The following is a 14,055-nucleotide window of genomic DNA, read 5'->3' as shown; positions in this document are numbered from 1 at the left end:
ACACTCGGCAAAATTGTCTGATCATCGTTTATCGACAAATTGCCAGAAAATATCAGTAATTTTTTTTTGTTCTATCACGCACACCCCTATTGTTAACTTTAAAAAGTGTTACCCTTTATGATTAGTGTCTTAGTTTCACGTTCATTGTAATTACTGTAAATTGTGCATAATTAGGTGCAACTAACCAAAACCACTCCCTAACCCTATAGTAAGTACATGTAGTTAATTATTATTACTCTGTACTTCATTATATAATTACACTAACACAGACACCTTATAGTTGTTAATCATTCTAATTCTGTGACAATAGGAAAGTGCACATCACCGATATAACTATACGGAGTTAGTATCAATGGAATCATTAAAAAAAAAAAAAAAGATTAGCCCCCCAGCTGATGAATGATATAAAGAAAACATTGACAGCCAATCAGAATCCATCCCACCTTAGAGTGCTCGAGCATTTGAAGCAGCTGAAAGCGTAACTGTGTACATTAGAACATTATCATCCATTCGTGTGGATGCTGATAGATATTATTATCCCTGCCAGCTGCAGCAGGCTCTGCAGTTCCCATGAAACCGGTGTCCGACTCAGTCGTCCCACCATCAGTTTCCAACATAACCTCATTGGCTGACCCCTCATCAGGTCCTCCTTCCCTGCTGACTACATCCAATCAGACGCCTCTCGGGCACGAAGATGCCTCTTCCAGCTCACTGGCCCCTCAACACAATAAGTATGCCATTTTGTTGTTGTTACTTCAATTTAGTATGTATGGATCAGAGATGCTAATAATACTACATGTTTCCCATCAGCTCCCACCCTACACAGCAAAACAGTTTGGGACCTTCAGTTCGCACTTCAAACTCAAGTCTGCTGGTGAGTTTGCAACTAAATGCACTTCCTTTTTTATTAGTATCGAGAAAGTCAATGCAAAACCAGTATTGTCCCTATAAATTTCCATTATAGATATTCTGTCTTGTTTTGCATGACTCAACTGTGTACTATACACAATACTATAATTTATTTGCCTCTGAAATGACTCATTTAAAATAAAATTCACAAACAGACATTTTTTTAAATAAATAGGCTGGGAATGCTAGTGTTGCGGAGTGGGTGGCTTACGGATACGTGGTATAAATTTTAGCAATCAAAAAGCATGTCTAATTAATTGAAATCATGTATTATGAATCATTAAACTTATACAACATTTAAAAAAAATATATATGAAAAAGTCACACTAATTTTTTTTTTTTTTTTCTGGTAATAAAATGAAGACATAACACAAATTTGATCATTTATCAAAAATTAAAAACTTTTTATCAAATAACGTGCTGCACAATGAGCTTTATTGTTAAAATTAAAACATGGATTATTCCTTTAATCCAAATAAATTATCATCAAAACTGAATTTGTGTTAGTATTACATGGGGACATATCTAAATTCTACTGTACAACAGTAATACATTTGTCAAGATAAACCGAACTTTTATTTTGACGGGTTGCCGTGAAGACCTTGAGTTTCTGTGTGTTTGTCATGATGATAGTTTTTCTCAAATGAAGCGGTTAAATGATCACGAAGTGACTCAGTGGATCTAGAGCCTGGAGAGGATGTTCATGCGCTGTTTTTTTGCCTATATGAAGACACAAATGCAAGCGTCACACATGCTTCAGTGTGTGTGTGGTAATTGAAACTGCGCGTCGGCTGCACCATTCATTCACACAGAACATGCAGGATTCGTATTTAAATAGTGTTTGTGGTTTAATATTCACACACACTAGTCTACATCGTGATTTGATTTCAAGTGTACTGAACTGCTTTCTATTTATTCCTCAAATGTATACATTCCGTATTATACAGTAAATTCCTTTTTTATGACTGGATTTTAGGGGGGGCGGGTAGGGGAAACACTGCATATAAAGAATAAATCAACAGAACTTCATGTATTTGTATTTAATGTATTATCTCTTTTGCTCACTGTGATCTTCCTTCAACTTCATATCAGCACTCAAGTGTGGATGCTGATTCCAGCTTGCACTCATCCTTCTCCTCGGTATCTGTGGCTCAATCTTCAGTTCCCCCACCCTCTTCAGCTACTTCAGCAGCCCCCATCTCCCACAGCGTCCCTGTTGCCCCCTCTCCATCTGTCAGTTCGGTCTCAGCGCAGTCCGCCCTGGGCCCCGTCAGCAACCTGACCATGGGATTGAACAGTGTTGCCGGTGTGGCTTCAATGGTCCCCCCTTTGGCTGCTGCATCTTCATCTGCTGGCTCGGCCACTTTGGCACCTTCATCTGTCTCGTTGTCTCGCAGTACGGCTGCCTCAGGTAAGAATTGCTGTTATTAGTGTTTTGGATCAAGTATGACCCAAATTTTAAAGGCCTATACCATTGCATAAAAGTAGTCTTCCTATGATAATGTGTTAAGGATCCTTCAGAAAGACTTTTTAGAATTATTTAAAAAAAAATTTTTTTCAAATTCAGTTTTGTTTGGATGGAAAAAACATCTGTGATTGCTTGGAATAAATTGATGCATGATCATTCGTCATGTCATTTTTGACATGTACAACATCCCTTTCATTCTCTCTGAGATATGTAAAAAGTAAATTTGTGAAATGCTTGATATAACTGGATAAAACCATTTCTGCATCTTTTAATTGTATGCTGCTGCTTCAACAGGGAAAGCACCTCCAAACCTGCCACCTGGAGTGCCGCCACTGCTGCCCAACCCTTACATAATGGCTCCTGGACTGCTTCACCCATACCCAGTGAGTTTTGGCGGGTTTTTTTTTTTGCTGCTGCATGCTTTGACATATGTGGTATCTTATTTTAGCTCACAAACCTCTTATGTCTTGCAGCCTCAAGTTTATGGCTATGAGGACTTGCAGATGTTGCAGACCAGGATACCACTGGTGAGGGCTTGTTCCTGTTTGATTAGCTGAAGTATTTGACATGAAAGCAAAATAAATGGGTTTATTTGTGACATGAAGTTGAGTCATTATTTTTGCCTTCTGTAGGACTACTACAGCATCCCATTTGCCACTCCAACCACAGCACTGACTGGCAGGGAAGGCGGTTTGACGAGCAACCCTTATTCTGGTAAGATGCAGATTTATTTTCCTTTTTAAATTTGGTTTGTGCATTGGGCTAACAACCTCTGGATTCCCTGTCCAGATGCTGAACACAAAGCTTCATTATCTGAAACACTGTCTGAAATCTTTCTCTTAGCTGGCGACCTGTCAAAGTTCGGCCGTGGTGATGCCTCATCTCCTGCCCCTGCCACAACGCTGGCCCAGCCTCAGCAGACCCAGACACAAACACACCACACTGCCCAACAGCCCTTCCTCAACCCGGCCCTTCCACCAGGATACAGCTACACCAGCCTGCCCTATTACACTGGTGTGCCCGGTCTGGCCAACACTTTCCAGTACGGCCCTGCCATGTTTCCGGTAAAAGCTCTTAAGGCATCTTTACACAGCCAAGTTAAAGCTGCTCTGTGCCTGCTCAAAATTCAGTGTAAAAACAGTGTCATAAAAGCCAGACTAAATTATGCCTGCTCTGATCCATCTCAGTCCCTAGTATTAAAGTATATCGTTGTTAGTGGCATAAACACATTTACATTGAAATGTAAATGTTTATGCCACCTCTAATCTATTTGTTTCACTACTATAAGTCCTGCATACATCACCAAATAGAAATGTGGTGTTTTCACTGGAAGATCCAGTTAATTTTACCAATCATTTAGTTTGCTTAAACCCTGCCACTCCACTATTGACTGCAAGCAATTATTTTTGAGTGCACATATCTCAATCCAGTCAACAACTTCTGAACTGGTACAGAAGAGATCTATCTCTTTAGTTTAATTGCGACTTTTAAGGACCGTTTCTGAATGTTCCTCCCAGGTGGCTCCTACCTCCTCCAAACAGCATGGTGTGAATGTCGGTGTCAATGCGTCAGCTACTGCCTTCCAGCAGGCTAGTGGTTATGGATCACATGGATATAGCACTGGTAATGCATTTTCTTACTTTCATGCAACTTTTAAAATGCAGTAAAACATTCAGATGGAATGATGCTCTTACAACAGAATCTGCAGAGAATTCGCTTTTACCAGTTTGCGAAAAACTCAACTGACTAGTAGGTCACAAAACCATCTTGTTTCTCATGGCTGAGTTTTCAAGCCATGTTTAACTAAACTTTCTCAGTCACCTCTAAACCCTACATTGGCCAAGTTTGTTTCTTTTCTTGTCTGTGAAGTTCAAGCATGGGACAATTTATCTTATTAAAGGTACAATCCATAGTTCTGCATCTTGTTTGGTTTTGCAAAACCAGATGACCTTCGCAATCACAAGTGTTCTGCATGGAGTTTTGTTTTGTGTCGCTAAGCTTTAAACATTGATCCTACTTGTGGGGTAGCTTTAACAATTGAGAATCATACAACTTGACTTGGAGTGTCGTGGACTGAAATCAATCTGCAGCTTCAAGAATATGGCCATCTTTGAACATTTAAGAGCAATCATCTACTTAAGAGTCTGTACAACTAGTCAGTCCCAACTGTGGCATTTAAACTATCCAATGTTTGCCCACAAATAGTCTTAAGCACTTCAAAGTGCCACCAGTGGGTGGGTTTCTGTGGAACCAGTGATGTAAGGAGAATGAGGTGGGAGGGAGGTCGCTTGATTTAGGGTGGTGGGTTCACATGCTTTCCACACGCTGCTTGCTTTTGACCATCCACCACTTTTGAGCACTGTTTTGTTGTACCCTCCCATTCCTTTGCTCTTACGCTCTCCCTCAATCTAACACCATCCATCTTTTAAAATATTGTCTCATACTTTAGATTCTTCTTGTCGTATTTTTTCTTCATTCTTTTCAAGTTCTTCATATTGTCTTTCCTTGCATCTTTTCTTGAAATTACCTTTTTCCTTAATGAATATATCTTCCAGCTTCATCTTAGTCATTCCTAATGTTCTCTTTTTTTTTTTTGCTCCATTCTTATTTTTCCATTCCTTTGGTTGTAAATTGTCCATCACTTTCACATCTCCTCTTAACTGTTCTTAACACCACCAGTACTCTTTTCCGATTAGGCCCCTCCCCCAGCTTGCTGCATCCCTGTGCCCCATCCCCTTCTCTCCTCCTTCCCTCTGGCCCTGCCTGGTGTGTGTCTAATGCTGTGGGGCTGTGGCTGTGTGTGTCTGACCGTTTGCAGGCTATGAGGATTTGGGCCAGGCTTCGGCAGGGAGCGGGGATTTCTGTAAGGGCGGCTACGGCACTGCCGTTGCCGCAGCCGCTGCTGCCGCCGCCGCTGCTTCTGCGCAAAACAAGCCCGCCAGCTCTGTCACCGGGCCCGGAGTGGGTGAGTGCAGCCTCACGCTAAACCCCCCAATTTCCTTGTTCCTCCTCCCTTTTCTTTCTTAAGCTCTCTCTCTCTCCCCTCATTTGCTCCTAACTTACTACTGGTCAAGCTTGATGAAGCCGTCACATGCCTCCTCGTCTCTGATGGAAGGAGATCAGGAAACTGTTGAACCTAGGAAGTTCACTGAATTCACACTTCCTTTAAGTTGAACATCAGGGTTGTTACACTCGTGGCTTTTAAGACGGTGACCGTCTTTTCTTAAACACTTTGAAAAAGGGTTTCGATGCAAGAAGCCAACTACCTAAAAATGCATTAGATCAGATTAGTGGATTTGTTTGAACTGCCTTTTTCAGTATTTGAAGTTATTTATTAAATATGTAGTTGTTTCTCTGAAATGGACTAGTGTTTCTTGTTAAACAAGGTAAAATATCAGTTATAATGAGAGCAGAGGTGGTCTCTATCTCATAAAATGCTTTATGCATTATATTTTGTTAATAGGTTTTTTAAAATCTTGTGAACATTGTCAGCTTGATTTGATCTGGGCTACATTTGTGTTTACACTTGTTGGCAATGTGCTTTTTCAGGTTGGTTTTTATGAAAGCTGTGTGTGCATGTTTTTTTTATATTAATTTCATAATGGTCAACAACATGCTTTGGTTAAATTAAACTAAGTCATTTTGAAACAATTAATGGGGATATTTGTGAATAAAGAATTTGTTAATATAAAGGTATTTTCGGTTGGTTTTGTTCAAGTACTTTACTCAGGGCTCCAGACTAACTTTTCCACTGGTTGCACTGGTGCTACCAACTTTCTCAGTTGGTCGCACCAGCATATGATTTGGTCGCACCTTTTTTTTTTTTCTTCATGCCATGGGATAAATCAATGCATGCTGATGAATAGTGGTTTTAATGGACCAAGGCTAGCAAAGGCTTTCTGGGTTGCAGCATAAATACCTGTAATATATAAAAACACATGTAATATATGATAATTATCATTTTCATGGATTTTGGACAGTAATTTTAATCTGTGATTTGAAGCATTTAACATTTGAATTATCACTAAAAAATGCTGGGTTGTTTCAACCCAAATTTGGGTCCAATATGGACAACCCCAAATGTTGGGTTAAAAATGTAATAAAACATTTTTACAGTTGAAAGTGAAAGTGAAGTTGAAAGTGAAAGTACAGTTGAGTTTGTCCATATTTGACCTAAATTTGAGTTTAAACAACCCAGCATTGTGTAGAGTGTATACAATCTATTTACATTTGAATTATATTATATCTATCTATCTGTCTGTCTATTATCATCTTTCTATCAGCATCATCTTTCTATCTTTTAAAAATCATTTAACATTCAAATGTATGCATTACATTTTTAAAGATTAAGAGTATTATAATACGCTGATACAGATTTTCGTTATCAAAGTTTATAGTTGTAACAAAAATCAGAAATCTCACACTCCTTATACCTTCTGCATTTTATAATAATTTCCTTTTCCTCTGTGGAGCGATTACTCTCATCTAACCGCTGAAAAGACGTAGGAAGGGGCTCGGTGTTTCGTGAGACCTTTTCATTTTTATATGCCTTAATTCCTGAATTCGTAATTGGCGCGTTTCACCATCAGTGTGCAATGCGCGTGACGTCTACGTTCGTCAATAAATAAACTGCACGTGTCTTGCGGAAGAACACTGTAGCCGGAGCTACTTCTCTCCGTTAATGTCTATGGCGAGTCACGCAGGCACTGGGCAACTCCGCAGCCGAGCCAAGCCCGGGATAAAATAGTCAGAATATAAACACTTATTATAGGCGTACCGTAGTGATTCAGGATAAGTCAAAAACACGATTTGGAAAATGGATTCATGATGTACTCGTTCATTTTGAACATAAGTTACGTTACGGACTGCAGCAGCTGCTGATACAGCGGCATTTCTTTTGCGCTAGCGTCCACTCGCACTAATGCGACCACATACAATTTTAACTCGCACATTCTCAAAAAACGGTCGCATATGCGACCAATTTGGTCGCAGTCTGGAACCCTGACTTTACTACAGAATTGCTCTAAACCATGAGACCGAATATGAGCTTTAATGTCAAACATCGGTTTCAAATGTACCAAAAATACTGATGTTATTTTATGCTCAAGGGAATTGTTCTTGCCATCCTTAAATGTTTTAGTTAGTCACTGAATTACTGAAGTCATTTTATTTTAGTTTGTGTGAAAGCCCCTATTATTTGTCCATTAAAATTACAGAGTAGTTATAGGAACTAGCCACCAGGGTGGTCCCACAATAACTAAATATTGCCCTAGAACAATTGTTCTGGTTGCATTCGTTCCCCAAGTAGGAACTCTGACAGACTTGTGTCCTGCCGCTCTGGTTGTTGTGCGGGACATTAATTTTGATGGCGCGCAGGCATTTATTTTACATCGCTGAGCCTGAGCACACAGTAGTCACACTCTCCATCTACATATGATCTGTTTAACAGTCCTATCTTGTACGCTATTAGATAGAACTGTTAAACAAAGTAAACGGTATATGAAAATATTATAGAGTTTGCTGTGTGGTTGATGCCCAATGTCGCTAGCTGAGCAGAAATACATAATCATGTTTTGCTTGGTCCCTTCAAAGTTGTTGGATTTCCCGGACGAAGGCTTGTATGCCGAAACGCGTCGGAGTGTTTTAATAGTGTTGATTATGACCAAGTTATAGAAATAAAGGCTTTTTAACTTTTCTAAAGAGAGTGCCTTGGATGTTCCTGATGATTTCTTGTTGGATTTCCTCTTGGACTTTGACGTCGGTCCATCTATCACTGTTTTCCATGTTCGTGAATATAGATTATAAACTGGTGGGTGCCTGTGTTTTGCATTCGTTTGGCCAATCAACGTTCACTTGCGTCACTGGTAGTTCCTGTTGTGCTGGGTTAGACCCTCATCTGAAGTAGGAGATAACTTGGTTCCCCCAAAAGGCGTTCCTAGAACTAAAATCGTTCTCAGTTTCTGCAGTGCGTACAAGCCAAAAACCAGATACTTCTGCCATTAGTTATAGGAACTATGAAAATATTCCTCCGGTTCGAAAGCCCCTAATGTTAGAACCCTTACAAATTGTAACTTTCAAATCCATTGCTTCTGCCACTGTATGTTTCAATGTTTCTTTTTCTTTTTTTTTTTTTAAATGTACCAACATTTATTTGATTGGCGAGAACATGTCTTAACTGAATCCCTACGATATGCCTATAAGTATTTATATTTGGACTATTTTAGATCTGCTGGGATTACAACCATTGCGGAGTAGCCCAGTACCCATATATATATATATATATATAATCTATCTATATCTCACACTCACTCTTTTCACACAGCAGCCTGATACTGCTCAAATATGTCCAGGTATATGATACAGCTTTCATTCTTCAGGTCAATCATTCATGGAAATAAAATCTGCTTGAATGAGAAGTAGTTCCGGCTACAATGTTCTTCCGCAAGACGCATGCAGTTTTGGTTAACCGCTAGAGTACCAAAAGTAACATAGTATACGCTTTTAACCCCTTAGCTGTCACCCCCCCTTTTGAGAATGGGGGTTAAAATGCACTATTCAAACTTAAATGGTTGTAATTCAAGAATGCTTTGGAATATATACCCAAGTTTGGTCTTGTTTTAAAGAAAACACTCAGCAGATTATTGCTGAAGTGAAAACACTTCAAAAAATGAAAGTATGAAAAAGTTATGTAAGTTTAAATATACAGTAAATCAAATATACTGTACTATATATTTTTTATTTTATATAAAATATATATTTTACAAAATATTTTTTACTATAAAATTACTATAAAATCAAAGCCATAAATCTAACCAAGTTATGTTCCAAATTTGAAGTTGATATCACAAAAATTGAAGTTCCCATGAGATTTTGTTTAGGCGTAGTACCAAAAATAGCCACCGGGTGCCATTGAATTCCATTGAATTTAGTTGTAAACATTCTGCCTTAACAAATTAATAAATTTCTGTCCAAATATCAATTCTGTCACAAAATATGGAACCTTGAGACACAGACCTTTCTGACAATGTGTTTTGTCAAGATTAGAAAAGGTTTTGATCATAAATTATGAAATATGATGATGCCCAAAAGGGGAGGAGCCTGATAAAATAATTTAGAGGACCGTTTCTATGGTAACGCAACGTTCAATTATAAAACGGTTTTCACAGGAGGAATTCTGAGTTCATAAGCTTTCAAATGATACCTAATTTATGATAACTACTAAAATATGTGATATAATAAAAAAGGCGATAAAAAATATAATATTATATTTTAGAGGATAATATATATATTATATTTTTTAGAGGATAATATTATATTACAATTTTTTATTGAAAAATACTAGATTATATGTTTTATTGTGAACTTTTAGCATAAAAACATAAGTTTCAATGATTAAATATGGGTGCATCGACTTTTTGTGACAAAGGTCAGACCTCCTGTTATGATGCAGATTTTTTGAGGTGCACTCTTGTCATAAATTCATCAATTACTCTTCCTACATAATTTGTAACACAAAACAGGGGTAGAATATCTATTTAGAAGTCTTAGACCTTTCCAACGATATATAATTTGTCATAATTAGATTAGGATTTAATGGAAATATAGTGAAGTAAAGTTAGGCGTCCCGGTAGCGGGACGGTGACAGTTAAGGGGTTAAGTTATTAGTAATTTGATGGTTATTATTTACCATTTTGTGCCTCATGCACATTGCATGACATGTTGTCTGTGTGGATTTTTATTTATTTGTAGTTTTGCGCCTCAATCTGTTAGCCTTGAACTGGTACCGATCTATCACAGAATATGGTTCCACAGTGATGAGCAGTTTTTACACACCGCTGTCCTCCTGTAAGCAGTTAAGGGATATGTTCCTTTTAAATGTCAAATTTTTGCATTCCTCACTTGCTGAATTTGCTTTTTTTACACTTGTTTCTCCAATCATATGCAAGTCAGAATTATAGTGACTTAGTTAACTATCTCAGGTACGCATTTATTTGTATAGCACTTTTCACAATACACATGCATTTTCTTTAAAGCTGCTTTGAAACGATGAGTCCAAGTTAACCAAGTACTACCACTGATGTTTTGCTAGTTTCAGTGATCACCATTTCATGTGTTTTGACTTTTCTGCTTTAGGAGTCTCGGTGACATCAAGCAACACGGGAGTCCCTGACATTTCAGGGTCTGTTTACACAAAGACACAGGTGAGCACCCTCGTCAGATTTTAATTTGATTAACTTAGACTAAATTGAGTTGCCAAGCATGTGGTTTCACAAATGCTAAAGTGTCTTATTCTGTCCTCCCAGTCTTTTGAGAAGCAGGGTTTCCACACAGGAACCCCCAGCGCTTCCTTCAGTTTGCCCTCAGCACTTGGGAGTGGCGGCCCCATCAACCCTCCGGCTGCAGCGGGTTACGCTCCGGCCCCTTACATGCACATCCTGACCCCCCATCAGCAGCCACACTCTCAGATGCTCCACCACCACCTGCAGCAGGACGGACAGGTGAGCTTGAGCCATGCTGCCTTGTGTTTACCCATCAGGCTCAGGAAATAAAAACCGTTCTTTAATGCTTTTTTGTTGTTGATTTTATAGTTCTAAAATCAAAGCTTTTCATGTTGTTTGAATACTTTTTTAAAAATTGTTTAATAAGTTATTTCTATTAGTAGTAGTATTTTTAGATTTATTATACCTATTATTTTCTCCTTCCAAGTCAAACACGACAAGCTTTGATTTGGGAGTACTTTTGTTTTTAAAAAATGTGTTCTATAATGTAATATTTTTTTTTCTTCCCTGTCCTAGTCAAATAGTGTTTATAACTAGAAACATTTCAAATAAAATGTGTTCCTTATCATAAACACTATTTGATTTTAAAGGGGGGAAATAATAGCTATTATAATTTAATAATAATTAAGTAGAATGATTTAATAATAAATTGCATTTAAATAAAAGGTAATTTAAATAACAAAAGATATTATATTAATATTCTATCGTATATTCTATAATTGTTGTTATATTCCCCCACCCCCAATTCAAACCTTTTTGTAATGTTTATGGCTATTTTTAAATCCTTATGGGTAGGAAGTCTATACAAATATTTTTAAATATAAATGTCGAATTTTTACTATTTGAAATTAATTTTGTTAAATTTGAATTGTTTCTTCTTTCAGGGTGGCTCTGGACAGCGCAGTCAGAACGCCTCCATTCAACAGAAGTCGCAGATCAACAAGTCGGGATACAACAGCTACAACTGGGGAGGCAATTAACCCCCCCGTCCTGCCCCGTCTGGTGTTCCAAAGGCTGGATTAGTGGAACCTTTTTTCTCCCCAGATACCTCCCCCTTTTCTTTGTCCTCCACGGCGCTCCCTCTCCTCTCTGCACGGTCACCCTGCAGTACCAACCCCATTCCACTGGTGGCACTGTCCTGAGAGAGAGATAGCACTGTAAGGCGCCGCTTGAGGAGGGGGCACGGGGGAGAAGTCTGTACGGGGAGCGTGATATCGCCAATATATGGATAGTTACTTAGGCCTTCATGATCGGAGTATTGAGTATTTGGAGTTTGTATTGTGTTCAAAATGCATAAAAGCCCAGAATCCCCCCCCCCCCCCCCCCCCTCCCTTTTTTCTGGAATATGTAACATAGATCTGTTTTCTAAAAGGACAAATGTTTAGTTCTTTTTCCCCTTTTCTTTTTCCTTTTACTGATGGATATAATAAAAGGAGAGGGGTTTGATAGAGGGAGAGAAGGCAGGATTGTTTTGTTTTCCTCACCTCGTTTGTTATTTCCTTCCTTTCCGCTGCTTGCTTGATCAGCACCTGCGATCCAGATGTACTTGCACCTCCTCTGTTTCTCCCCCTTCAATGAGTTTTTACCAAATTTTATTTTGGGAAAAAAAGGAAGATATCACTCTAAATCGGCTAGTGCAGTTGTGAAGTTTATTTTTTACCAAATATAAATAGATATATGAAAAAAAAATGTATAGGTGAGTTCACAGGCTTTGGTTCTGTACTGCGTGTGTATGTGCATGTGTGTGAGTTTGGCTTTATTATTTTGTGTGTGTGTGTGAATGAATGAATTGCATCATCAGGGTGGCCAGTATATGAATGTTCTACTTATAGAATAGGCTTCAATATGTATTCCTTTTATTTCTTTTATTGGAGCCTTATTGTACTCTCCAGATGAGAGAAGTGCACTGGTCACCTTAACTTAAGACTTATTTTCTGCAAACTTTTTTTTTTGTGGTCCTCTTTACCACCCTTCATGTTGCAGGGGGATTGGATTACGTTAAGGCATGATTTTTGACCTCAGCGTTTTGCCATAAGCGTGAAGTTTCTCTTTTATTTTGGGATTGAGGTCACTGTTTTTTTTTTTTTTGGCCACCCTGTGTCTTTCCACAGCCTTCGTCCTTCTGTCATACCTGCAGTCATTCTCCTCCTGAAACGCCCCACCTTCTGTCCCCAAATATATTCTTTTAGTAATATGATTATTAGGAAAGTGCTGATGGACAGAATTGTACTATGGGTTTTTTTTTTCTTTGTCAGTGACTTTCTTTTTGTACTGTGCGTTTTAAAAAGATTTAAATGGATAAACTTGTCTTGTACATATATATATATATATATAAAAACACAAGTACTGTAGTCTGTTTGTTTGATGGCTTCTTTTCTCCCCTCTCGAATCCTTACAGACTTGTTAGCATTTTTTTTTTTGTTTCATAATGTTTTTTATTTTGTAAAAAAATATATAAATATTAAGTAAATAAACAAGAAAAAGACATTTTCATCATTTTTGGATGTGAATGTCTTTTTTAAGAAAACTCTTTGTGTGCCTTTTAACTGCAGTCTGCCTCTGTGTTCTAGTTTTTAAAAGTTGAATCATTTGTTGCTTTGCAAACAGGAAATGTTGGAAAGTAGTCAACAAATTATCTTTTAAACTCAATATGAGGTGTATAGTTGATGCAGCCCATTTTAAAATGTCAAGTTTATAGGTTCCTCAGTGCATTCTTTGCATAGAAAAAGGTTTAGAGAATTTCTAATATGCATCTTGTGATATTAAAGCCAAATTGTTGCCATACATGAAACCAGTGTCTTGCAAGAGATATGATGAAAATGGTAGTTGGGGGTGTGATTTGATTGTAGCAGCTGTTGAGAACTATTTGCTTGATTCCAAATATTTATAGAGAAATTTTTAGGTTGTACGTCTCATCTGAAATAAGCAGAGGGTTTTTTGTCCTACAAAAATAAAAAGGGTTACCCATAAAGATTATTGCCACACATTGTAGTCTCTAGTTAATAAATATGCTTCACATTTCATAATGTTGCACACATCATTTTATACATAAACTTCCATGATAGAAGTGGAGGTATTTTATATGCTAGTGAACTTTAATAAAGTTCAGGGTTTTTTATTTATTAAAGTAACTACTGGTGAAGATTTATAAAACATTATTATAAACATGTTTCCTCTCATGATTGTGTAAACTGACGTAAACGATAAAAACGCATTATAATGCTTCTGGATATTTTATTTAAAATATTTATTCTTTATTGTTATTTTTAGTTAATTTAATGTTTGAAAAGGTATTAATGCTGCGTTCCAGGCAGGTTTTTGAGCACGTAAATCACGACTTCAAACCACGACTCACGACTTTGTAGCGTTCCAGGCCAGTCACGCCAAACTACCTGAGCG

At 37.8% G+C, this 14,055-nt stretch overlaps 1 protein-coding gene across 6 annotated transcripts in view; it reads left to right on the top strand.

The window, feature by feature from the left end:
- The window catches only part of ubap2l (ubiquitin associated protein 2-like), a 31,047-nt gene extending 17,861 nt beyond the window's left edge, over window positions 1–13,186 (top strand). For 3 of the 6 annotated variants that reach the window (XM_056268320.1, XM_056268321.1, XM_056268319.1), the window contains 12 exons: window positions 548–731; window positions 811–874; window positions 2,002–2,320; window positions 2,672–2,760; window positions 2,851–2,904; window positions 3,010–3,091; window positions 3,221–3,441; window positions 3,895–4,000; window positions 5,196–5,342; window positions 10,511–10,578; window positions 10,681–10,875; window positions 11,541–13,186. In XM_056268320.1, the coding sequence (XP_056124295.1) occupies window positions 548–731; window positions 811–874; window positions 2,002–2,320; window positions 2,672–2,760; window positions 2,851–2,904; window positions 3,010–3,091; window positions 3,221–3,441; window positions 3,895–4,000; window positions 5,196–5,342; window positions 10,511–10,578; window positions 10,681–10,875; window positions 11,541–11,636 (1,625 nt within the window). In that variant the 3' untranslated portion in view covers window positions 11,637–13,186. The remainder of the gene's footprint in view (window positions 1–547; window positions 732–810; window positions 875–2,001; window positions 2,321–2,671; window positions 2,761–2,850; window positions 2,905–3,009; window positions 3,092–3,220; window positions 3,442–3,894; window positions 4,001–5,195; window positions 5,343–10,510; window positions 10,579–10,680; window positions 10,876–11,540) is intronic. The other 3 variants (XM_056268324.1, XM_056268323.1, XM_056268322.1) reach the window with 2 other exon arrangements.
- The last annotated feature ends 869 nt before the right edge of the window (window positions 13,187–14,055 follow it).

Source organism: Rhinichthys klamathensis, unplaced genomic scaffold (assembly GCF_029890125.1).
Source record: "Rhinichthys klamathensis goyatoka isolate OS25496 unplaced genomic scaffold, OSU_Roscu_1.1 h1tg000271l_1, whole genome shotgun sequence".
In the NCBI taxonomy this organism is placed as follows: domain Eukaryota; kingdom Metazoa; phylum Chordata; class Actinopteri; order Cypriniformes; family Leuciscidae; genus Rhinichthys; species Rhinichthys klamathensis.
The sequence above is the reverse complement of the archived record's forward strand: the minus strand, read 5'-3'. Positions and strand labels throughout refer to the sequence as shown.